This window comes from Anopheles coustani, chromosome X (assembly GCF_943734705.1).
Source record: "Anopheles coustani chromosome X, idAnoCousDA_361_x.2, whole genome shotgun sequence".
NCBI lineage: Eukaryota > Metazoa > Arthropoda > Insecta > Diptera > Culicidae > Anopheles > Anopheles coustani.
In genome coordinates this window covers 2858639-2882940 of record NC_071290.1, presented here as the reverse complement: position 1 = coordinate 2882940, position 24302 = coordinate 2858639, and the positions used below count along the sequence as shown (strand labels likewise).

The 24302-nt window shown below is 46.8% G+C and overlaps 4 protein-coding genes across 6 annotated transcripts; all 4 read right to left on the bottom strand.

Moving 5' to 3' along the window:
* Positions 1 to 411: 411 nt before the first annotated feature.
* LOC131269605 (cystathionine beta-synthase-like protein) lies at positions 412 to 4018 on the bottom strand. The gene is made up of 6 exons (XM_058272063.1): positions 3253 to 4018; positions 2295 to 2401; positions 1294 to 2194; positions 1082 to 1216; positions 826 to 1019; positions 412 to 732 (listed from the first exon to the last, which is right to left on the bottom strand). Exons 1-6 carry the CDS (start codon positions 3420 to 3422, stop codon positions 608 to 610), a joined length of 1632 nt encoding a protein of 543 aa, XP_058128046.1. The 5' UTR covers positions 3423 to 4018; the 3' UTR covers positions 412 to 607.
* A 5501-nt stretch (positions 4019 to 9519) lies between these two features.
* On the bottom strand, positions 9520 to 11702 carry LOC131269288 (microsomal glutathione S-transferase 1-like). Of its 2 annotated transcripts, none has more exons than XM_058271639.1 (3): positions 11241 to 11702; positions 10025 to 10110; positions 9520 to 9946 (listed from the first exon to the last, which is right to left on the bottom strand). In XM_058271639.1, exons 1-3 carry the CDS (start codon positions 11370 to 11372, stop codon positions 9703 to 9705), a joined length of 462 nt encoding a protein of 153 aa, XP_058127622.1. In that variant the 5' UTR covers positions 11373 to 11702; the 3' UTR covers positions 9520 to 9702. The 2 variants fall into 2 exon arrangements, with proteins under 2 accessions (XP_058127622.1, XP_058127623.1); XM_058271640.1 differs by lacking the exon at positions 11241 to 11702 and adding an exon at positions 10230 to 10472.
* A 97-nt stretch (positions 11703 to 11799) lies between these two features.
* On the bottom strand, positions 11800 to 13324 carry LOC131269289 (microsomal glutathione S-transferase 1-like). Of its 2 annotated transcripts, XM_058271642.1 has the most exons (3): positions 13215 to 13324; positions 12984 to 13153; positions 11800 to 12260 (listed from the first exon to the last, which is right to left on the bottom strand). In XM_058271642.1, the coding sequence occupies exons 2-3, from the start codon at positions 13107 to 13109 to the stop codon at positions 11928 to 11930; spliced, it is 459 nt and encodes a 152-aa protein (XP_058127625.1). In that variant the 5' UTR covers positions 13110 to 13153; positions 13215 to 13324; the 3' UTR covers positions 11800 to 11927. The 2 variants fall into 2 exon arrangements, with proteins under 2 accessions (XP_058127625.1, XP_058127624.1); XM_058271641.1 differs by lacking the exon at positions 13215 to 13324 and having other exon boundaries at positions 12984 to 13211.
* Positions 13325 to 13609: 285 nt separating this feature from the next.
* LOC131268837 (uncharacterized) lies at positions 13610 to 17084 on the bottom strand. Its single transcript, XM_058271117.1, has 5 exons — positions 16629 to 17084; positions 16469 to 16556; positions 14948 to 15428; positions 14204 to 14350; positions 13610 to 14107 (listed from the first exon to the last, which is right to left on the bottom strand). Exons 1-5 carry the CDS (start codon positions 17082 to 17084, stop codon positions 14026 to 14028), a joined length of 1254 nt encoding a protein of 417 aa, XP_058127100.1. The 3' UTR covers positions 13610 to 14025.
* Between the last annotated feature and the right edge of the window lie 7218 nt (positions 17085 to 24302).

Here is a 24302-nt window from a genome sequence, read left to right as displayed (position 1 = left end):
CAGACGGAAGCGCCTCGTCCTGCCCCGTGCCGGAAGTCAACGGACACACACACACACACACCCAGGTAGCAGATTGTTCCTGTGTCACCTGTTCCTCCATACCAATCCTGGGCTGCAACGGGCGACGAGAAAAGGGGTAAGCGATTCTCTTACGTACGTAGTTTTTTCAAATCGGATTTGTGAGGATTAGGGCTTACCTACGACCCGTCATCAGCACCATCATCGAGACCGGCACAGACAGTCAAACCCTGAGACCGTGACCGTGTTCCGGCTCATGACCCACGCACACACCCTGTTCGAGCGTTTAAGTTTCCCGTTAGAAGCTAGGAGCTACACCACTTTCACTACCTTTTACGAAAGGCGTTTCTCTCACCCATTGTGTTGATTGTTGTGTAAGAAAATCGATTGCGATGTCTTTTGTCTCAAAGGTCCTTTATTTTGTTTGTCAAGTGGGTAAAAAATTACTAAAATATGGGGTGGGCTTTGAGTTGAAATCCTTGAGTGCTACCGATACCGAGGAACTTCAACTATGTCGTTAGTTGCGAATCAATTGTTCGTCTTGAAGGATAGTGTACAACTAGTTGTACCAAGTCGATGGTGCACGTTGTCATTCGGCGTTTCCATTGCCATTCGTGGCCGCCACCTGCTGCTGCTGCTGTGCGGAGATGTATTCGAATAGTGCCCGCTGCGTCAGTACCCCAACCAGTACCTCCTTACTCGAAGCATCCGTGGCTAAGAAGAAAAGAAAATCGAATGCAGGGTGTTAGAAAAATGTGTTTCGCCTCTATGCAATGGTTCAACCGCGACGATCGCCTATCGTCTTACCAGATTGCTCTTGATTGGTGATCAGGACGAAGCTGTCCTTCTCGAGAATACGGGACGCGCGCCCGACGTTGTCGTTTTGGTCGACTTTGACGAACTGCTTGTAAATGGCACGCGTAACCGGGTCGGTTGGTTTCGCCTGGCGGTTCAACACCTTGGACATTAGGTTCGGTAGGTGCACAACGCCCTTGATGGTCCTGCAAGATACAGTTTGACAGTCGTTTACTCGGTCTAGGGGTTGGGTAAGGAGTGTTGTTACCCTTCTTCGTCCACAACAGGCAGCTGGTCGCGATGGTTCTGTTTCATCAAGGCGATGGCATCCTCCAAGTTCGCATCGACGCGCACTGTTACCGGTGCGTCGATCGGTACTGAGTGTAACTGATTGTTCCACCACCTGTGAGGGGGGAGTGAAGGACGGATTGAAATGGGAACGATAAACAGCCGACAAAATGCCCCTTTGGAAACCCATACTTTTGATCGTAGCAGTTTTCCGACTCCTTGAACTTGCGTGCCTCCATCCAGTTGTCCGAGACGAACTTCGTCAGGTAGTTGCGGATGTTGTCCGGGAGGATGACGACACAGTTCTGACCCTCGGTCAGCGTTTTGGCCGCCTCGAGTGCGACGTACAGGTTGCCACCACTGCTTCCACCGCACAGCAGCCCCTCGTCGCGAATGAGCCGTCGTGCTAGGGGCAGTGCGGCGCGATCGTTGAACTTGTACCACCGGTCAACAACGGACCGGTCAAGCACGGTCGGCAAAAAGTCATAGCCTACACCCTCGACCTCGTAGAAGCTCACTTCCGAACGGTTCAGCTCCTCCGGTTCGGCCAGAATGGAGCCCTCCGGGTCGGCGGCAATCACCTGGCAGGACGGGCAGGCCTCCTTTATCTTGCGCCCGATGCCGGTCATGGTGCCACCGGTTCCGGTGCCGATCACCACCATGTCCACCCGCCCGTCCAGCTGCTGCACGATTTCGGCCCCCGTGCCGTCGTAGTGCGCCAGCGGGTTGCCCGCGTTGCGATACTGGTCGAGGATGACCGAGTCCGGGATGGAGCGTTGCAGCCGCTGCGACACGGCTATCAGACCCTCCGGCGAGTCGAAGGCCGCCTCCGTCGGCGTACGGATGACCTCGGCACCGAGCGCCTTCAGCGTGTCCACCTTCTCGTTGGACATCTTCTCCGGCATCACGATCAGGCAGCGGTAGCCACGGGCGGCTGCCGCCATCGCCAGCCCGATACCGGTGTTGCCGGACGTCGGCTCGATAATGGTGCAGCCCGGCTTCAGCAAACCCTGCCGCTCCGCTTCCAGCACCATGCGTACGCCGATACGGTCCTTCACCGAACCGCCCGGGTTGAGAAACTCACATTTCACATCTTCGAAGGGCGCGCGATAAACCCAAAAATGCAAAAAACCGACGTTAGTCATGTGTATCTGTGTGTGTTCGCTCGGACATCGCAAGATCATCATACTCACAAACGTTGCACTTGAGGCCGTACGACTGTGGAATTTTGTTCAGCTTCACCAGCGGCGTGCCTCCGACCGCTTCCAGAATTGACGGGAGAACCGAAGGTTTCGGGGCGCTATGCGAATGGGGAGTAACATTTTTCGTTAGACCAATAGATTAGGGATCAACTCCCTGTAGGAGTAGGGCAGAGAAGGACGAAGCCAAATACATCGTGGGTTAAAATCGCGCGTTACCGCGATGAGAACCCGCGGGCACCCTGACACTGGCGCGCATTACTGATAACGTGTTATTTAAAATTGATCGCCCATGGGGGGGTCCCGACGCCGCGGGGAGGATCCCTAATCACGCCAGTTAAAATAAATATTTTGCTGCAACCATTCTTTTCCGGACGTTTCCAACGGAAAACGGTACGACTCCGTCGTTGTGGCAGAAAAGGTGTGGGAATCTGAGATCACCCATTGTAAACAGACATCACCTCATGCAGGAACGCTGTCGTTAAGACACGACGTCCATTGCAATGCGCGAAAAAAACACACCTTTTTTCTGCATAAAGACAACACGTGTGTTGATGAAGAATTCGGTATGCAGAAATACACTACGCTTCGATTGGGTTGTTGTAAGTATATTCCCATGCACAGTAGACTAAAATTTCTGCTTATCTACCCATCATTAGGAACTTACATTTTAAAGAGGGCAGAGAAAAAAATACGTCTAAGAATGTGACGTCGATAGGAAAGATTCTAATCAGCGCCACCACGTGCGAAACGAAGAAACGAAAAATATGTCCATGAACCTTTAACCTGCCCGTCCACGGTGGATTCTAATCGTCCATCGGCCTTTTGTGGCGGTTCTGGCCACGCTAGACATCACAGACAGATGGTGAGAGATGACGCAAATTCGGTTACAATCTTTTGTACGGGTCGGGTGCGCTTCGAATCCTGTACAATAACGGTCTCCTCTACTTACAGTGGTTCGTGGTGGTGTGGGCTGGCCACTTCGGTGCCCAGCGCCCAGGTACAGCGGGAAGGTTGATCGGGTCGAATGAAGTTTGCCATCGGGTCCTCGTCCGTTTCGGTGCGGGGCTGGTTCACTGACCGATGGCCGTTCATGGGACAGTTTCGATGATTGGATGCCATGTTTTCGATCCGCTCGCTTGCGTGGCGGGTGTTGATGGTAGGGTCAATCAATTCGGTCAATCTGCTATCGTGTGCTGATTTATCAACCAGCCTGCTGCTTCAGCACAACGTCGCACAACACGCGGTACTCGTGGCTCGCCTCTGTGCTTCTTCTTTGAGGCAGTGATTAGTTGTGGCGTTCTGAATGGGATACCTTTGGGCCCTTGGTGGATATGCAGTGGAAAACGCTCCACTGGAAAGCACGAGCACACGCGCGGGCTGGTTGCGTCGTACGCACACTACACGAAAAAACGTGGCACGGATACGGGCACTGGTTCAGGTGTGTACGAAGTGCAGTCAAACGTCACCGCTGGGCTTCGGTGCCCTTCGGTATTGGCAGAACAGACTTGCGCTTCTCGCTGCCGGGCAGGAGGTAAATATCGATGCGCTGGAAATCGCACCGACAATCTCTCGAACAACAATTCGTAGCCACACGTAGGTTGACACTTGCACACGGTACAGTTCAGACGATGGACAGCAATGAAATGAGTACTGCGGCCCAACGCACGTCGTTCTTAAAAATGGTTCACCGCCGGATCCGTTGCCAACCCAGCCGCCGTTCGCTACTCTGCTACGCCTAGCGGTGTGTGTTACTGCGCTCGGGTGGTAGTGGTTACTGGTTTTGGTGGTTTTTTACTCCGCCGTCCTCCGATGTGCTCTCCCATCTACACACAGATCTCATCGCAGCATCCAGCCGCTCCAGAACTATCAGCTCCTTCCGCGGTTTGGTTGCGGTTCTTGTTGATAACCCGCGCCTCGGATGGGGCTGCTTTTCCGTCGCTCTGCTCTCGCTCTCGTCGTTGATGTTGACCCCGTCCGTTCTTCCCCGTCGCGCTAATTGACCGCACGCTTCGGATGCTGGAGGAACATGACCCTGCTCTCACGTGCTTTGCTTCCAGCACTGGAACATAAGGAAATCATTTTGTACTGCACTGAAATCACAATTTGTAGTGCTGCAAAGAAATTCCTGTTCTCATTCTCACAACGATAAGCGATGGGTGTGTTCCAGTACACCGCAAACTGCGGTTTTATCGCTGTGAAGGAGGAAATTATTACACTTCCGAAACATCGCGAACATTTGAAAGTTCATACCACTCGAGCAGGATGAGAATAATTGGGCAACAATGAAGTTGAAAGTAGAAATAAGTTAAAATAAAAGTTAAGCAATGCTATTGGAAGGGAAAAAATACAGCACTTCAAGGGTTTAATGGGGAAGGTTGAACTAAGCATTTAACGAGTGCGCTCGTCTTCTATTAATTGCATTATTTTCCCTGCCTTCTCACGTTGCAATTTGATTGCGCTAATTTTACCGAACTACCTCAAAACTGAATCTATTACGCTTGTTTGTATGCCCCTGTTGCAGCGTTACTCTCTTTTGCAACTCTTTCGCCGGATACATGATGTTCAAAGGATTTACATCGAAACATAACGTTTTTATTTTGATTCTTTACTTTGAAGCTGGAAGGGCACTTCAAAGACATGGCAGCATAATTTCTATGTTTCCTGAGCATATTTGAAAATACTTCTATTTTTTGTTGTTACTGCACAAACGCAAATATGTTTGAAACGTTGAACATTTTCAGTTTTAGCTATGCATCTCTTGCAAAAAGATACACGACGATCAAAGACTCCGAAACATAACGTTTGTATTTTGATTCCTTACTTTCAAACTTCAATGATCTTCAAAGAAAATGAATAATTTTTTTATCCAAAGGGCATGGAAATTTTTTTTTCTTGCTGTAGCATATTTGCATGTTTGAAACGTTACCAATGTGTGTTTCTATACCATGCTTCTCCTAAAAAATTCGCACGCCGATCAAAGGCTTTCCATCGAAACATAATGTTTATATTTTCATTATTCACGGTCGAGCATCAAAAGGAGTGAATCAGAGAATGTTTCCGGAGGTCATTGAAAAACATGGCTAGTTTCTTCCTGTTTCTTAGTTGCATGTTAGAAACCTTACCAGCTGCAGCAACAATGTCAATCAAAATACCAGATGCTGTACTTTGAAGCTAGAACGTTCTTCAAAAGGAATGAATCATATTCTTTTGTTTCCCGAGAGCATGGGAAAACAATTCTAGTGAATCTGTGCTGTTTATTTGCATGTTTAGACACGTTGCCAAGGAAAAGCCCGTGCAATTGAAAACAATAATTGTCAAAACAAAACGCTGCTCAGCACCGTTATCATCGCGGTCCAGGAAAACCTTCATGACGTGCATATCGCGACTCGCGGGTTCATCCGCGCTAGCGCCGACTCCGCCAGTGAACACCCCAAGGCCGCTCGCGGATCGCGAATACGCACCTTTTTTTCCTTTTTTTTTGCTCTTACGTGGAGTTCATTTCGCGGCGAGATGACGGGTTTGTCTGCTGAATCATCGTCCGGCGTTCGCGTACCAGGAAAATATAATGACGTGTTCGTGCTGGCCACCGTCGATGCCCGGTACTCGCTGTTGATATACCGGCTCGCTTTCGCATTACTTCCCAGGCTTTTAGAATGCAAAGAAACTTTTAACGATTTCTCCTATCGACGACTGCACAGCAACGGGAAATGCACTTGTACACCACCAATGGGGGAAAGGAGGGGGGTTGTTTAATATGACGAAATATATGACCGCCACTAACGGACGGTTTTACATCACCTCCGCCTGGGTTCATGAGTCACCGGAAATGAGTGTTAAGGTACGTGGAGTGTCATCATTGCATTTCAATTGCAGCAAAGCTGTTCACTGGGCAGCTCTTGTTTTCTACGGTCGGGTTTGGTAGAAAAGTTCGAAAGGAAACGCAAGCAATTAAATATACTGTATCAAATACCAAGACAATCGAATTTAGCTTATCAAGCATGAGAAATACTACTCGTATGTCGCTGTATAAAAAAGGCGTCATGGTGTAAACAACTTTCGTCAGCCCCATCATCTAGCTGTGACGGCGCACTAACGGTTTACATTCGCGAGAAAAATAACACGCGATCGAAAAGGACTAACAAAAATAGGCTAAAAGATTGTTTTCATATCGAGTTCTTAACGGTTTCCCGAGCTGTTCGTCATAGGTTACTTTTTTTCCACACATCCGTCGCCGGTTGCTTGATAGTAGTCGCGTTGATGGTGTTTTGTTTAAGCAAAAGTTCGATTTTGATTGTGGGGTTGTTTCTTCCGGATACTGGTGGCGATCAGTTCCCTATCAGAGACCACACGATACGCCTCAGGGGTGTCTCAGCTGGTCGATCGGATGAATAATCAGCGTAGCCGGTTGGAATTCCCGCCTGCACATAAAAACGTGCCGCCACACCACGCTGCACGTCACTCGCCGTGCAGCGGCGGGGATGACGCAATTTTCCAGTTTCGCTCTCTCACCCCCCCAGCTCAAGACCAACGCATGCATTCCAATGGTCATCAACTGACGCTATTTGCCGTTGTGCTGGATGTGTATTCATCGTGACTCGCGCGATTCCATAGAATTTGACCGTCGAAAACGGTATCAGGGCGCCGCAAGATGTGATGGCAGAAGCCTTCGCTTGTTTCGTTCGCTTGAACAGATGAATGAAACCGCCTCAGTTCACCCATCATGACATCTACCCCGTTTTGGCGACCTGCTTTTACTTTCAAGTTGTTAAAATATTGTGACTCTTTTGTGCCGGTTCCGTTAAACCGAGGACCTGTGAAGTATGTAGGACGTCCACTACCGAGTAGGTCCTTGGTATGTTCTTGCGCAGGAAAGCTTCGACGCTGCACTACTAGCTCCTCTCCCCCATTGCGTGCATACATTTTTCACCAACTTCAAAATTGCACAACCAACGTAACGAATTACAGCAAATTTGCGCAATATTAGAATGACTTTGAATTTGACCCGCTGACGCACACCGGTCTCCAATGACTCATATCATATGGTTTTCTTCCCCACGTCCGGGGAAACACTTTCCCATGCCTTCTGCTTGCTCCTCCGGTATTACCGGAGGTGTGTAATACGGTACCACCGAGCACATGGACTTTAAAAGCGCGCGCCGGTAAACATGTTCGAACATGTTTTGGCGTGTAACGGATCCGCGTGACACACAGCAGCCCCGGTTGATGGTGTTGGCGCCGGCAATGCAACGGTGATCTTTAAGTTTCGTTACCGGCTTTTTTAGTAGTTTTGCAGCTAGTAGTGTGTAGAGAGGACGATGGTGAAAGACTTTCGCAGTGATTTATCTATCTGTCGACAAGGACTTTGAATTTACTTGTTTCGACAGACAAGATAAACCATTGCGAGCAAGATCTTCTGGTGTCTCACTGCTCCATGTCCTTTCACGACTGCTCCCGTCGGCAGTGATTCCACACTCCATTGGAACTTCTTAATCACAGCTCACAAACTTTTCACAAACATCTTGCACAATTCGTTTTAGGGGACGTTCGAAACCACACACCACTTATTCACTACCCAACAACACTGTCGTGCCGGCTGACGAGCAGCAATGAAATAAAGAAATTCGCCGCGGAAACCTCGCTTTTATTAACGCCGCGTTGCGTTCATTTCGGCGGAGTTCATCTCGTGGTGATTCATCTGCGTGTACGCGCGCGCTCGCCTCGGGAATTCGTGGCCATGCCTCTGATTCACAACATCTATACGGTGGACCACAATTATCGCGTCTAGTGAGCAATGCCCTACTGGAAAAGGATAATATGCACTGGAAACACAACACTCCTAGTTAAGTGATAACAACATTCCGCAATCTGTCGTTCTTTAATTCTTCAAAACGTCCTGTACAAATGTGCATAATAGAGCGAACGATCGATTAATCGCGAAACAGGCGAGTAATACAATTACAAAGACAATTCAAACTTTTATTCTTATTCAGTGAACAAATCGGCCATCAGCAAGACTGCATTGATTATCGACATTTGTTCATAGCCGAAAACGCTGAACTATAACCATCAATACATATTTTAGTAGGTAAAAATGTCTACTACTTGAAAGTAAAGATCATATAGGCGACTGTTTTTCTTTGCAGATATGGTAGTTTGTTTTATTAGTCACAAAATGTAAAAGAAAAAAAATAAGTTAAATGAATAATAACTTTATCTACATCCTTTAAAAAATATTTATATTTTTAGAAGTACTCCTGCTGCATATTTTCTTTTAATGTTTTGCTCGTGAACAGTTAAGAACAACCTAAAAAAACAGAAGCAACTATTGATTAAAGTATTTTCGATAATATTTCGAGTTTGGAATCTGGAGACTGCGAATACCAGAACCAACGAATCCGTAAATTTTGTTTTGAAGGAAGACATTAGGGTTACTGCATGTCGAGTGCCTCAGAGATGGGTTAGCTGAAAGCGACATGCAGCAACATGTTCCTGCATGCACGATCTGCGCCGGTAGGAAGGTCGGGTTGGTTGGATTTTTTTCTTCCATCGAAGGGAAGCATCACGCAAAAGAAGGGGAATCGATTCAGAAAACTCTGACTGGCGAAAGTGGCAAAGAAAAAGCTGCTGACGCACAGCCATGGTTGTGTATGCGTACCAACACTGGACCGGGACTGCATCGTATTCGTGTCCGTTCGGTAGGCGCCCTTCGCAGGTTTAAAGTATGCGCAGCATTTCCGTTGGCTTGCGCTTCCCATAACGAACGGTCAAAACATGAACTCTCCTGTTTAGTTTTCTCCAGTAGGGATTTTTTTGTGTTTAATCTAAACCATGTGTTGCATGGGGGTTGAAATGTGGTACAGCATGCGATGAGGGTTGTTAAATATTGAAGAATATTGCATTCGAGAAGGCATTGATTAAGCACCTGAATATGTTACTTAATACCGAAAAGCATTAGATCACCGAAGAGAGAAAACTTTGAATTTTTCTGACTGGACTGCAAGACTTATTTAAACCTGAGGGTGGCTCGTTGTTCCACCTAACCTTTTCCTCTGCGCATTGAAGTTCGCGTGTTTGTTTTGCTATCGGTTTATTTTTTTTATTGTAGCACCAGCACCATGGCTTTTGTAGAAGACTTCGGGCGGGGTTTTTCTTTCTAAGTTTTAGATAAAACGCAACATGAGTCAATATGCTTTAGTTTTTTTTCGATTTGTTTTTAATTTTTTGTTTTATTTTGTAAACGAGCTGCATATCTGAACATTGCTAACTCTTCCAACACCAACAAGGAACATTGATTGAATTTCAATCTGAAATGCGCCTTTTTATCAACCCGCATGCCCATCTAAGTACCGCTAGTCAAGGGAACGAAAATTATTATTATTTTTAAATTTCTTTTTCAGCTCTACAGGAAGTATAGGATGGTCTTAACGGCCATGTACTGCATTGGAAGCATCGCGCCTATAAAGGCGAGGAAGCGGGCCGGCTGCGGAACAACGACAACGGCATACACCAGCGTGTGGATAATGCGAGAGGCCGCTACTAGCCGGAACAGGTTTATCGCCAGGAACGGAGCCGGGTCGGTCAGCAGGTACAGGAACCCGATCACGAAAAATGGCAGGATGTTCTCCAGATCGTTCTGGTGCGCTCTAACAAGGTAAAGCAAAACAAGGTATAGGTGATTAAATGGGTCCAACGTTTTCTCTGATGTGGCGACAAACACTTACCTGCGTACTCGCTCTACGTCCGGATCGTCGAGCTTTGGCTTCAGTTTCCTGCTAACTGCATTGGTATCTTCTGGATTGGCAAAGGCCTGAAATAAGCAACGTGAAAAAGGTGTGAACTTGAACGTAATACTATGCCTGTATAGGTAACATCCTATAGCGAACCGTTATGCAACCTTTCTGAGATCGATTGTGTTCAGTCACCTACCATCTTCCGGACTCGGGTCACCGAAGTTAAAGGAGACATCAACAGCATCTTCAATGTCAACACTGACACCCAAAATAGATAAGCCCGCAGAGCAGCATCGTTCACCGAATCAAAAACATTCGTCATGTTAGAATGATGAATGTTAGTTCAAACGAAACAGTAAACTTCAAACTATAACCTCAAAGTTTGCCTTGCAAAACAATCTTATTAGCCAAGTGTAGCAGAGTGATGTTCCAAAACTACCCCGGAATGCGACGAAGAAAAAGCTACGATCAACTAGCGTTGCGGTCCAGATTGAAACTGAATGAAAACACCCAAAATTCATGGCTTTCCCTACATACCAACTAACTGTTAAGCGAGTTGGATCAGACAACGGTAGAGAGAGAGAGAGAGAAAGGGAAAGATAGAAAACTAAAGTTGTAGAGAAAGCCCAAACAAAATCAAGTGGCTGTGCAGCCACTTATGGGCTCTTCTTTTGGGTGTGGGCAGAGGTCGCCATCTCTTGATCTACGTTTATGAGCATCGCGAGCATAGTATGACAATTGAATCATTTTTACTACGAAAGTTTAACTTACACCCGACCGACTACAGTTAAAGCATATTAAAGAATCAAAAATAATTTCGCTTGGTATTCTCAATAGAATCTGTTGACCGAATTGACTACAATAGTTTGACGAACCCTGCGCTAGAGCATAGTGAAAGTGGTTCCGCTCCGTTATCGGGGTGTTTTCTTCGTCTGTCTTTATATTTTGTTCCCGATGCGGACGATGAACAGTTTGAAAATCCAAGTTTCTTTTTTAGATCAGGATAGCCTTGTGTGCCTTCACTCCTAAGGGGTTTTACTTTGATGGTTTTCAAATTAATACATTTAGGATCAGTTTTTAGCATCCTTGAAAAATATTGTTATGTAATGTACTCGCCTTATCATGTATAGATTTAAAATAATTGATAGCAAGATTAAATCACACTGATCTCTAGCACAACTTGCGCTTGATATACTCACGCACACACCTTATTTTTGAAACGCTGGATTGCGGTCAGTGGGGCCATGAATAGCATTTTTGCCACCAACACCGCTGACCAGAACACGTATGCGTTGTACACCTCCGTATTGATATTGTTGAATGCCGTGGCGAAAGACATGATGAGGCTGGCTTTCTGCTGTACTGCTGGATACTTATATGACTCTACCGCTCAACAACAAACCGAAACGTCCGAACACGAGCTGGCGCAAAGTTTGACTGATGGCAGAAGTTCATATTACCTATCGTCGTTACCCGGCCATCCCTTGCTAGCGCTTCTCTATCGTAAGCGCTTGCGGGATTTAAACGATCCGCGATACGGGGGCCTTTGCCCTCAGCCAAGGTTAATGTCAGACAAGCAAAAAAGAGAGAAAAGTAAACATCGATGAAAACTTGACGGATCACTGAAGGGAGTCGTTAACATCAGGCCTGCTGAAACTGATCGGGTTAAACGTAAGATTTCGCACGCTTTGGAAAACTGTTTGAACCTGCTAGATAGATACACCTGCCGAACAACGTGTTATATGTACGATTAAAACTAAGCCATTGTCGCGCACAGTTTATGTTTATTCCTTTTCTTTATGCTTAATCTTTCTAGAGTCTATCTGCACATCTAAAAGGCACACCGAAAACTGGAATGCAAGCGTGGCGCAGGCACGAGTGGACAGAGCCATCTTTAGAGGAAATACAGAGCCGTTTGGATGGCCATGTAGAAAGTGGCCGCGTAGGCGACGCCCCACGAGAGGCCGCGAGCCGGCTGTGGAATCACCACCACGGCGTACACGATCGTGTGCAGGATGCGGCTGATGGCCACCGCCCGGAATAGGTTGATCGCGATGAACGGACTCGGGTTGGTCAGCATGTACAGCAGGCCGACGGTGAAGAAGGGCAGGATGTTCTCCAGATCGTTGCGATGGGCCCGGCGCACCCGCTCCACGTCCGGATCATCAAACTTCGGCTTCGCATTCGGTTTCTTTGCGCCGGCCAAATCTTCCTCGTTGGCGAACACCTGTTGGGTGGAGGATTAGGGTAAGTAAGTTTGCGATTTCTTCACTTGGCGGATGAGTACGATTACGTTCGGAGTTCGATAAAGCTTATCGAGGGGAGGCGAGGGTCAAACTCATTTGTCACTGCAGCCGTATTGGTACGGGATCTGGAATCTTCTTCGCAAAGTATGCGTACGTCATATCATGGTATGCCTTGAAGAAGATGCAAGTCATCATGACTGAGTCGCATAACATCTTCGCTCCATAAACCGTGCAACACTTCGGCATGACTGGTGTATTTTATGCCGCTGGTCACATTCCTATAGCAGGAGTACACTTTTTTAAGATGTACATATAAAACTGGCCGAAGCGAGTCAAAAATAACACTGTAATGAACGCATGGCCGCCAGCGTGACCTTGAAAAGAAACGCCTGTTTAAAGCCGGCGTTGTTTTTAAACAACCGTAACCAAAACATGAAACGTGCGCGTGTGCGTGCTGGGTGCAGCATTTTCCTATCACTGCCGGCAACACAGATGCCGGTGGAATGTTGCGTAATTCAGTTAAACTCTCTACGGTTTAGGTCAGATAGTTTTTGTTTTTCAATTACACCGGTGGCATTCACTACACCTGCAATGGCACCGTAGGGTTTAACCTTGTCAAACTGTCGAAAGCATGTTCGATCCTGGGCTGCGCGATTTGTAACCAAATGATATTAATGCTACTCTCACTATTGCAGTATACTTACGCCCTTCTTGAAACGTGCCCGACCGGTCAGCAAGGACATGAGCAGCATTTTCGCTACCAAAACCGCCGCCCAGAAGATGTACGTTCCGAACACCTCATCGTTGATGTTGTTCAGTAAGGATGTCATGTTGATTGGAGTGGTTCGCAGGACCTTTCAATAGTTGACGACGACTGCAAAAGATGTTGAGATGGCTTTACGTTCACCGCTCGTTGAACCGTGCCGGCGACTTACCCTCTGAACAGTTTACTGATTGCCGGGTTCGCGGCGATGTGCGGCCGAACCTATCCGTGGGAATGACGTTGCCGATTGTTGCGGCATGTCGTGTGTGTGTGTGGCATATACCAACTACGCAGAGTACAGCTTGCGTTTGTTCTTCCGAAGGGCCGGTAGTGTGTGTGATGCGCGCGACCTTTAAAAAACATATGGTATCGCATAAACATGCCGCTGTTTCGGTTGCCGCAGCATAACCTCATGAGCATGTGAACGTGTAGCAAGATACCCTCGGTTTGGTTTTACTTTTTATTGCACTTTCAAAATTTTCAAAATTACTATTAGTAAAAGCCCTCAACAGGGGCGTACAAATCGTAAAAACTTATTAAAATATTCAAACCAGTCAACTCGGGTGGCCAAAAACAAGTTCTTATGGTGGCGAACCCATTCATTGCAAGTATGGGTAATTAAACAAATAAAACAATATCTTCACTTGAGTATTCCATTTTTGGTGACTCCTAATGTAATACACAATTCAAATCTGGATACAACCCTACTCAATATTTTTTAACATATTTAACATCGTTGCAACAATTGTCAATAGAGGTTGTTGATACTGGTTAAAGCAAATTTTCTACGGTTATCACATATTTGCAAACGAGATGGCCTTCTCGCGCTCGAATCTGTAAATGGTTATCAAAAGAAACATATATAAATTAAAAGGAAGTACAGAGTTATTCCTTTTTCGTCCTCTATTGTGTGTACTAAATAGAATAAGCGTACGTTGGAACGCCAGCATCGCGAACCCATCCCCGTCGACTCCGCTGGCTGCTTAGTAGATAAGATTATCGAACCACTGCCACTGCTTCGGCTGCGTTTCATCGACGACGTACGTCAAACATTTGCCACGACTCCTGAAAAACCCACGGAAAATGACATCCGGTTAGAAGTACTTCACGTGGTTTTTGGCAGACTGCTCCGCCTGCAACACGATTTCCCGCTATAGATACCTTTTGGTGCAGTTCAACTTGGGATGTTCGTGGCGGAAGCACTGTGGTTTGAGCAGGTTGAAGTAGGTGTAACCAATTTGGCGCGACACGAGCGTGTTGGCGTTCTTGAGGCAGTTGTAGAACTTTTTGTCACAATCACAGTGCGAGCTGTTGGGATTAGAACAACATGGGTTAGCGCTTGGTTGTGGTTGTCTTGTTAACATGGAGTGTAATATCTTATTGGTCTCTTAGCTGGTACATAATTACTTCTGAAAATTATCGTCCAATGCGTTCGAGTACGGCGTTTGATTCTGACTACGTAAATCCAATCTTATCTTACAAATCACAAATCGAAAGTGTGCTTAAGTTTACGAGGCATCCAATCAGGATCAACATTTAACCAACATGAATGAAGCTTCAGCTAACCTGGAAATATAGGTTATTTTATCAACTTGTTATGCTATATTAATGGAAAGAGAAAATGGTTCAAATTGGCTTCACGTTGTACGACAACGTTTGGGAGTAACTATGCCACTGAAACTGAGACAATGAATGGAACGTTCGGTTCCACTTGGTTGAAACGGTGGCGCAGGGGAAAATGGCAACTGTATCCACTCCGAGGATGGGTTCGCGCAATGAATTGCGGATGTGTGGAAAGTCTGCTAAATCGATTTCGTGTTGTTGAGTCACACACCGATCGCACACGAGTGTGCATAATATTTTCTAATCATCCTTAGCTCGACGCGCACATGTGTATATACGTACCGTGTGAAGTGGCCGTTGTTCTTCAGTCGATTGAACTGCTCACCGGCAGCGATTGTGATCGGACATAGGTCGTGCGCCCGGCAGCAGCTGTCGGTGAGGTAGAAAAACCCGATGTCATCCTCGCTCTTTGCCTGGTTGCCGTCGCCGCACCACACCGTGCCCGGGTAGATGGCCTTCAGTTTGCGCTTGAAGCTGTTAAACAGCGAGCCGATCGGGCTGGAGCTGCCGGTTGGTTTGGTGGTCGCACTGGAAACACCATTCGATTGGGCACCGTTGGACGTCGGTGAACCGGCCGCTAGTGCGTCCTCCGGTGCCAGCTGTAGCTGGCCATCGTTTAACTGATGCGGGATGTTCCGCAGACCCTTGGAGGTGTTTACAAAGTGCGGCCGGAAGCGGTGCGGTATGAGCCGCTGGATACTTCCGGACAGTCCCGTCGATGGTCGGGACTCGCCAACACTCTGCCACATGCCACGGAAAAACTCTGAAACGCGGGTTAAAGGCGAGGACGCTGCCATCACTAAAATTTCTGCTTTTACCGGCGCAGGTGCAGCATCCGTGATATATACCGGCGTGTGGGTGTTCGTGCGACAGATCGATCCGATTCGGAGTGTGCGGTGTATCAGCATGCCGTGTGCATTGTACCATCAGTCATCGAGCACGTGTGCAGATATCACCTTGCACGTGTGTGAGCGTTTTGGTTCGAAATGGTAGAGACCAACGTTTACCAGAAGACGTGCCGAGGATTTTCCAGAGATGCGAGTGCGATCGTGGTGCAGACATAAACGGAAAGGCGAATGTAAAGACAGTGAGTATAAGAGACACAGTGAAGAACAGGAAAACTACAACCCCGACAATATTTAAACAATGAGATGTGCATTTCTCATCGCGATTAACCATAGTCGCGCTTCATGCATTGAGAACACCTTATTACGCGAGGAGATTGGGTTTACATCATCGGTTAACCTTAGTGTTCTCGATGAAAAATGCCTCTCGCATTGATGCTGTCAGGGATGCTGCTCGGGGGAACGCATGTGAATTTGTACTATTTTTACTTCCGACGCATGTTTACAACTTGAAAATCTGCATGGAATGCACGAGGAAGCGAACGGGTCGAGTTCAGAGCGACAGGTTCCCTCGACTGGCGTGTAGTGATGCTACACACGAATACCACAAGGCTTCGTTTGCGCGCCTCTTGTGGCAACACGATCACGTTGCCTTTCGAACCCGTTCAAGTGCAACGGCCATTGGGCAAACCGGTTGGCTCAATGGTTTTCCGCGAGCCGATACCATGCTACCGCGCCATAATTTATTATGTCGCTCACCATTGTAGTGTGTCTTGTTTTGATGCGGGGTTTTGTTTTGGGCCGGTGTGTAAGTTGGAGTTGGGCTTTTTTTCTCTTTACGACCATATTATGTGCATCATCGAAGTTCGTGTTAAACTAACTAATATATAACATTCACCACCGAACAGCAACGTAATCCCTGCACCCGGAACCAGCTACGACGCCGGTTGCCATTTACCTTCCGTTTGATCCGGTGAGGGTGAAGTATGGGAGCTGGTTCTCGGACCGGTAAGAGACAAATCGGAACTGAGATCGCTCTGTCCTTGCTGAAATTCAAAATGTTTCCTGAATGCTCAAAAGTATAGAGCAGTGGTGGTATGCTTGGCCTTCTTACTCACCGTGAAAGTATCCACGAACAGTTCACGTTGTTTGATTCCATCGGATCCAAACTCAGATGGCACCGTATCGAAAAGACGTAGAACCTCGTCGCCGTCCCGGTGGGTGCTTGCAAATTCCGGTACATCGCCTAAGTGGTACCCTCCATCTACAGCACCACCTTCAAGCAGCTGCTCCAACTCACTTCCATCTTGGTGCCTGCTTCCGGTGTCGTCTGCCCCATTCCACTCCACTGGATAGAGGCTGAACTCGGTTGCGTCGTAAACATCGGAACCGGTTTCAAACGCTGTCAGGAATCGCACGTCACGACTTGCCCTATCTGTCCCTTCACCTTTGGCACCAGGTGAGGTTCCGTTTTGTCCTGCAACTACCGTACCGTACACCAACAGGACACTCTGGAGCACCACCACCAGGACTGGGCCTGAGTTGAGAGACGCGAAACACTGCAGATCGTACATGGCGACCGTCTAGAACTGGCAAGTGGCGGCTGGTAGCACTGTCGGTGTCGTTTTATGCTCATTCTCTCTCGATGACGTTCGCGGGGTGCACACTTTGGTTAATTGCCCCCTCACAATCCAGCACCGCGAGATATATCCGTGTAGCTGGGACACACTCCCCACCACGTACGTGCCCACGTTTGAGGTACGGGAGTGTAATTGCGCGAGAATGCGAAGATTCTGTGCGAGACTCGCCGTTTCTTTGTTACGCTGCGCGAAGTTACCGGCGATCGGGATGATTACCACTGGACGTGTGGTCTATAGCTCTCTACCAGTTGTCTGCGACGGTACAGCGCGACCTTTAACCACTACAAGCCTACATTGTCCTGCATATCCAGCATCCACACTCCACCTTGGACATTGAAATCACACCACCGAGAGCATGCTTACACTGCGAGGTACTGGCACATGGAACAACCTGTTTGACTATTCCTTCCACCACAACCCCACGAGAAATCCTAGCTCTACAGAGACATGGAGATTTACACTGCCAAATCCGAGTTAAGGTTGATTGAGTTCATATTCTTTCTAGTACGGTTGTGGAACTGGATGCCTAAGCTGCAACTGAAGCAATGCACTGTAAACCAAACAGCCACGCTCTGTAGCTTCCTGCAGACCGTTCGGTCCAAAAACGTATCTTATGCGGTCGAAGTCAGAATTGTAACTGACTGCGTCGAACGGTTCAAGCGTGCGACCTCGTAGCTCTAGTGGCGTGCGATGGCGCGAAAAGTGCACGGCTCAGTGGAAAGCGTGAGCGGTTTTCTTTAGGCGAAGAAAAGAAAAATTAGCTGGAAAAGGTCTTACGCAGTACGAGCTTTTTTTTCTTTTTCCCCTCCGATCCAGCGATGGGGGTGGGTGTTTTACTTTTATCTGTTTTGGGTTGTTTTCGTTTAGCAAACATCCTGCATGACCTAGTATGCAAGGTAACAAACCGACCACCGCACTTGCGGCCAGTCTGGACATAGCACAGTTCATCAGCAACTGCCGGGGAACCCGACACTGGTGCAACCTCAACTTCCGGACGTTCCTTTCGCTAAAAGTCACGATTGCGATAATGGGCTACCCTTTACGTTACGTACACTCAATAGAGCTATGACTATCCTAACACCAGAAAGCATAAGTATAAGTGGGCAAAAAGACATTTCCGTGACCACTCGCTTTGTTTGCTGCTGCTGCGCTCCAGGAGCAGCGCAGGTTTTCTAACTAATTCCACTCCAGATTGACATTTCTAGTCCGAGAAGGTAGACGGCTGGCGTGAGTAAAACGGCATGATTCAACACACCGGACTAATTACCACGCTGCCAGGAAGTGACGCTTGAACGAGAAGTGACGATGTTTGCGATATATTCCCAGCAATTACTTATTTGGATCTCTTCAAAACAACAATGAACTGGCTGAAAAGAAACAACCAAACGTAACATTGGTATAAAATTAAGAAGAATCGTGAGAATCACTCATTCCAGTAAATCCATCTACATCTCATAAATGGTCAGCCTCAGCACAGACTCCAATCTGATCAAGTCGTGCTATCAATGTCCATACATATCGTGTCAAAGTAACTTAACCTTCGAGGCTGCCTTTGGCGCAAAACATCAATCGTAGGCCCAAGCCCCATCGATGTGCGTGGAGTATGTGGAGATATTGAAGATTATATGACCTGCATTAAACCAGATTAGAGCCTGTCCGACGTTAGACGGAAGCGATACTGCATCTGCAAGCGAGAACCGTCGACGCCCGAAGAGTCTTGGAGGTCCATTTTGACTGCCATGACCGAAGATGAAATTTGACCCGGTTCGACGTCCATGCGAGCATGCCGACTTTCAACACATGTGGTTACCGAGTCTCCCAGATGGTCATATTTTCTGCATTGCATCCATTCGTTTTATCTTCTGCTGTCTCCTAATCAACTGATCATATCTGAATCGAAACAACGAATACGTTAAACACATCCTGAACGATTGCTCGAGAAAATGCACCAGACCAAGAGGCGCAACCGGACACCAGGACATGTTTAATTTATGATCCTTCAGGGTTTGAAAACAAACAACAAACCAACGGAAAGGTGAAGGGAAATACCGTAAATCACGCGCCCAAAATACACGAAACACAAGTGTTGGGTGGATGAAGGAGAAAGTTTTCCCTTCCGGAGGAAAGATCCTGCCGCTCGTTGGAGTTGTAAGGATTTCCTTACTCTGCCTAAGCTATCCTGCTGCGAGGAGCCGCTCGGTTACAAGGGTTACATCGTAGTGTAGAGCATAAGCCACTTGATCGATGACACTACGGTTAAAAAGGAACACATATAAACGATTATTTTCCGGTAAGCCAATCGTCTTCAACGATCGAAGCGTAAAGTGCGCTCCGGCACATGTCGGTAGTTTTGTTCGATCTGAGGTCGGATGCCGGCATCGGTACGGCCTGCTAGCAGCACTAATCGACGATGAAATGACGACAGTTCCGCCAGATGCGGCTGCACTTGATGGCTCATCTTCCATGAGGCGGATCGCGATAGGATCGAGTAGTTGCGGGATCGTCCCCCACCTGCCAACGGAAGTTGTTGGGTTGCAAGTATTTTTGGTATTGATTCAAGGGAAGCTTAAAGTAACTACCAAAGTGGTCAATTTGTCATCCCTCTAAATAGTATACAATTCTACGATCAAGCTGCTTGACCATATTGGCTACATTGGTACATGCTGCAGTTGATAAAATCGTAAATCGACATTTGCAACAACTACTTTACAAGGAACCTTCCAGTGGCAAAATATTGGAAGCGATTTGATGTCAGTCAAATAAAAGTAAAGTGTGCCGTCCTATCACGTTTGTTGTTTTGCTACTCGATTCATTTACTGAAGTGTACTGACCCTTTCCCATTTCGGGTTGGGATTTTGGGATGGGACCGAAGCCGGAGCTGTTTGTCGAGCGAGGGCGGGTCAGACGAACCGTCGCAGTACCGGAATAGATAAAACCATCAGTGACACAGGCTGCGGAAACAAAATAATCATAAATATTGAAAAATTACTACACACCCGGTCCCGTCGCACCTCCGTCTTCACTTCAGGCCGCTCGAAAAGAAGTTGATCCTGGCGGAATGGGTCTGTAATGAGCTCGATCCGACTAATGGTTTTCGGAAGACTTTCCTCGGTCTTCCACGCCCTTTTTCTGCACCCTCCCGGAAGCGGCGGCACACCAATGTATTGTCACACCAATTTGTTGTTCCTCACTTGCTCGCACTGTGCACTTGAAGCGGTTAACTGTTTAATAAATCTCTAATGAGATTTGCAGATGACTCCGAAGACGGCTATGTAGCAAACGATGTCAAAATAACCACACGTCACAACACATTGAGGTTATGAGTTATATTGCTGAACCCTCGGTGGATCTGGGTCTGGAAAAGCCTTGGGTATGTGATATGTGATCTCGTTGTGAATCCGACCGTTCGGCATGGATCAACATCCTTAACCTACCGAATTTGGAGTAATGGAATGCAATGGTTAACTTGTTGCGCAAACACCAACTGTGGTCGAAATTATCTGAGTTTTTGAATTACTTGCAAAATGTATTATATGAGAAGACAAATAAGCATCTTCTCGCTATACCAAAACTATGTATACTTACTTCATGAACTTAACTAAAAGTTTGAATTGAATTGTGTCTGTCACCGGTCTGGAGTAGTGTTGGGTCAAGTAACACGAGATCCGCATTCGATGCGCTGTTAGTACAGATGCTGTTACTTCGGATGCTGCTAACGTTGCTTCACTTTGCCATGATTCCACATATCACATATGGGCCTTGGGCTTTTCCAGACCCAGATCCACCCAGGGTTCAGCAATATAACTCATAACCTCAATGTGTTGTGACGTGTGGTTATTTTGACATCGTTGGCTACATAGCCGTCTTCAGAGTCATCTGCAAATCTCATTAGAGATTTATTAAACAGTTAACCGCTTCAAGTGCACAGTGCGAGCAAGTGAGGAACAACAAATTGGTGTGACAATACATTGGTGTGCCGCCGCTTCCGGGAGGGTGCAGAAACGTGCGTGGAAGACCGAGGAAAGTCTTCCGAAACCCATTAGCCTGCGCATTGAGCTCGACAAGCGGATCGAGCTCATTACAGACCCATTCCGCCAGGATCAACTTCTTTTCGACCGGCCTGAAGTGAAGACGGAGGTGCGACGGGACCGGGTGTGTAGTAATTTTTCAATATTTATGATTATTTTGTTTCCGCACCCTGTGTCACTGATGGTTTTATCTATTCCGGTACTGCGACGGTTCGTCTGACCCGCCCTCGCTCGACAAACAGCTCCGGCTTCGGTCCCATCCCAAAGTCCCAACCCGAAATGGGAAAGGGCCAGTACACTTCAGTAAATGAATCGAGTAGCAAAACAACAAACGTGATAAGACGGCACACTTTACTTTTATTTGACTGTCATCAAGTCGCTTCCAATCTTTTGCCACTGGAAGGTTCCTTGTAAAGTAGTTGTTGCAAATGTTGAATTACGATTTTATCAACTGCAGCATGTACCAATGTAGCCAATATGGTCAAGCAGCTTGATCGTAGAATTGTATACTATTTAGAGGGATGACAAATTGACCACTTTGGTAGTTACTTTAAGCTTCCCTTGAATCAATACCAAAAATACTTGCAACCCAACAACTTCCGTTGGCAGGTGGGGGACGATCCCGCAACTACTCGATCCTATCGCGATCCGCCTCATGGAAGATGAGCCATCAAGTGCAGCCGCATCTGGCGGAACTGTCGTCATTTCATCGTCGATTAGTGCTGCTAGCAGGCCGTACCGATGCCGGCATCCGACCTCAGATCGAACAAAACTACCGACATGTGCCGGAGCGCACTTTACGCTTCGATCGTTGAAGACGATTGGCTTACCGGAAAATAATCGTTTATATGTGTTCCTTTTTAACCGTAGTGTCATCGATCAAGTGGCTTATGCTCTACACTACGATGTAACCCTTGTAACCGAGCGGCTCCTCGCAGCAGGATAACTTAGGCAGAGTAAGGAAATCCTTACAACTCCAACGAGCGGCAGGATCTTTCCTCCGGAAGGGAAAACTTTCTCCTTCATCCACCCAACACTTGTGTTTCGTGTATTTTGGGCGCGTGATTTACGGTATTTCCCTTCACCTTTCCGTTGGTTTGTTGTTTGTTTTCAAACCCTGAAGGATCATAAATTAAACATGTCCTGGTGTCCGGTTGCGGCTCTTGGTCTGGTGCATTTTCTCGAGCAAACCTTGAGGATGTGTTTAACGTATTCATTGTTTCGATTCAGATATGATCAGTTGATTAGGAGACACCAGAAGATAAAACGAACGGATGCAATGCAGAAAATATGACCATCTGGGAGACTCGGTAACCACATGTGTTGAAAGTCGGCATGCTCGCATGGACGTCGAACCGGGTCAAATTTCATCTTCGGTCAGCCACTTGCATTGCGTGGCTTTTTTCCTAAATGGACCTCCAACACTCTTCGGGCGTCGACGGTTCTCGCTTGCAGATGCAGTATCGCTTCCGTTTAACGTCGGACGGCCTCTAATCTGGTTTAATGTTGGTCATATAATCTTCACTATCTCCACATACTCCACGCACATCGATGGGGCACATCGATGGGTCTACGATTGATGTTTTGCGCCAAAGGCAGCCCGACCGGTCGCTCCGGAACTCACTCATGAGCATCTATGAAGCTAGACACTCCGGCGTCGGCGGTGTTTTCCTCGCGTTAGCTACATAGTCAGTAGCAACTAGAAGAGGACAGTGGTTTACTCCAATTTTGAATGCAAAATTACTTGATGCGTAATGAAAAGGTAAAGTCTCATAGTGTGCCTTTATAATGGTTTAAATTACGCAGAGAGGCGCATATATTGTCTGCTTTCTTCCACAAAGTAGAAGCTTGATCTGTTTCAAATGAACAGTCCGATTGCAGAAACGAACGTTATAAACGAAGCAACCTTTCTTGAACAACATCTTCAGGCAGGGGAAATTCGAAATTGAATAATCTCACATGGTGTTGGAAAATCTGTCACCGCAGCGTGGTTCATGTCGAGGGACATGGGAAAGCGATCCCGTGCCCGGCCGATACGCCACCATGTTGCAATTGGTGTTGGGGAAAACTGGGTAAAAAACGTAAAATAATAAAGAAAGGCCGTCGTAAACGAGCGCTAGAAAAACAGGAAGGCGTCACTAACGATGACATCCGATCGCAGTGATTGCTATGTGTGTTGAGTAAGTCTATTAAAAAGTTACAACCGATCCATTGCGGGACCGAGAGGTTGTAAAGTATTTGTTTTGAGAGTTCTCTCGCTTCAAATGGCGAATGTAGTATGTGAACGTCTATTTCATTTATAATTAATACTGATCCAACGTCTATTTTAAAATTTACACGAAACGACGGAAGAGCAACGGGCGGGACAACCGATTTCTCTTCCTAGATTGAAATATTGGTAACTCTTTCAAGGAATATTATACTGTAGCAGGTGGATTACGCTCAGACTAACACGAAAAAGTTAATTAATCGATCAAATTCGATTGACAGAGATATCGAATTTAAAATTAGCCTATTTTCATCACTTTCCAAGATCACTAAAGTCTCAAGAAAATGCTGTGAATGGTTCATTAAAACCATAAAACGGGTTTGTTGCTACAAGCTAGAAAACCAGAGTACTAAAACGATTGATATTATTGCGTAAGGTTATCAGAGTGAAAAATTAAAGCTTTTGAAATGGTATCAACTGAAGACAAGTAACCACAACTTAGTTCGTCTATATGAGCAATATTTCGACGAGAATAAAATAGACTAGCCTTGGTCTAACAATATGATGTGATGAGTAAGATGCGTGACTTACTCATTCGTTTAAAATATGCTTAAATCAAACGAAACGCTGTTTTAATCTGCTTCCTCTAATAACAATTGCAGGCATTTGCAGATGAGACTGTAACAAACTTGACTTATTCGTGCGAGATGCCGACGCAGAAGGGTATCGGATGGAAGAGGCGGTACCGCAGACGGAATGGTGTGCGGGGCAGTGAAGATCCTTGATGGTGTGAGCGAAGCAGGCAGATGTCCCAACGGCACCGAGTCAAGTAGGTAAGACTGCGAGAGGCAAATCTTGCCGGTCGGGCAGCTTTCCCATTGGCCGACTCGGCATCTTACAAGATCGTACGGATTG

Coding starts and splice junctions, on each gene's coding strand:
- LOC131269605 (XM_058272063.1), bottom strand. CDS start 3,422: ATGGCATCCAATCATCGAAACTGTCCCATGAACGGCCATCGGTCAGTG. Junction 2,402..3,252: donor CCACACCACCACGAACCACT/GTAAGTAGAGGA, acceptor CCATTCGCATAG/CGCCCCGAAACCTTCGGTTC. Junction 1,020..1,081: donor CCTGTTGTGGACGAAGAAGG/GTAACAACACTC, acceptor TGTATCTTGCAG/GACCATCAAGGGCGTTGTGC.
- LOC131269288 (XM_058271639.1), bottom strand. CDS start 11,372: ATGTCTTTCGCCACGGCATTCAACAATATCAATACGGAGGTGTACAAC. Junction 10,111..11,240: donor TCCAGCGTTTCAAAAATAAG/GTGTGTGCGTGA, acceptor TGCTTATTTCAG/GCCTTTGCCAATCCAGAAGA. Junction 9,947..10,024: donor GACGTAGAGCGAGTACGCAG/GTAAGTGTTTGT, acceptor TTACCTTGTTAG/AGCGCACCAGAACGATCTGG.
- LOC131269289 (XM_058271642.1), bottom strand. CDS start 13,109: ATGACATCCTTACTGAACAACATCAACGATGAGGTGTTCGGAACGTAC. Junction 12,261..12,983: donor GGGCACGTTTCAAGAAGGGC/GTAAGTATACTG, acceptor TCCACCCAACAG/GTGTTCGCCAACGAGGAAGA.
- LOC131268837 (XM_058271117.1), bottom strand. CDS start 17,084: ATGTACGATCTGCAGTGTTTCGCGTCTCTCAACTCAGGCCCAGTCCTG. Junction 15,429..16,468: donor CTCACCGGATCAAACGGAAG/GTAAATGGCAAC, acceptor CCCGCGTTTCAG/AGTTTTTCCGTGGCATGTGG. Junction 14,108..14,203: donor AAGTTGAACTGCACCAAAAG/GTATCTATAGCG, acceptor TGGGTTTTTCAG/GAGTCGTGGCAAATGTTTGA.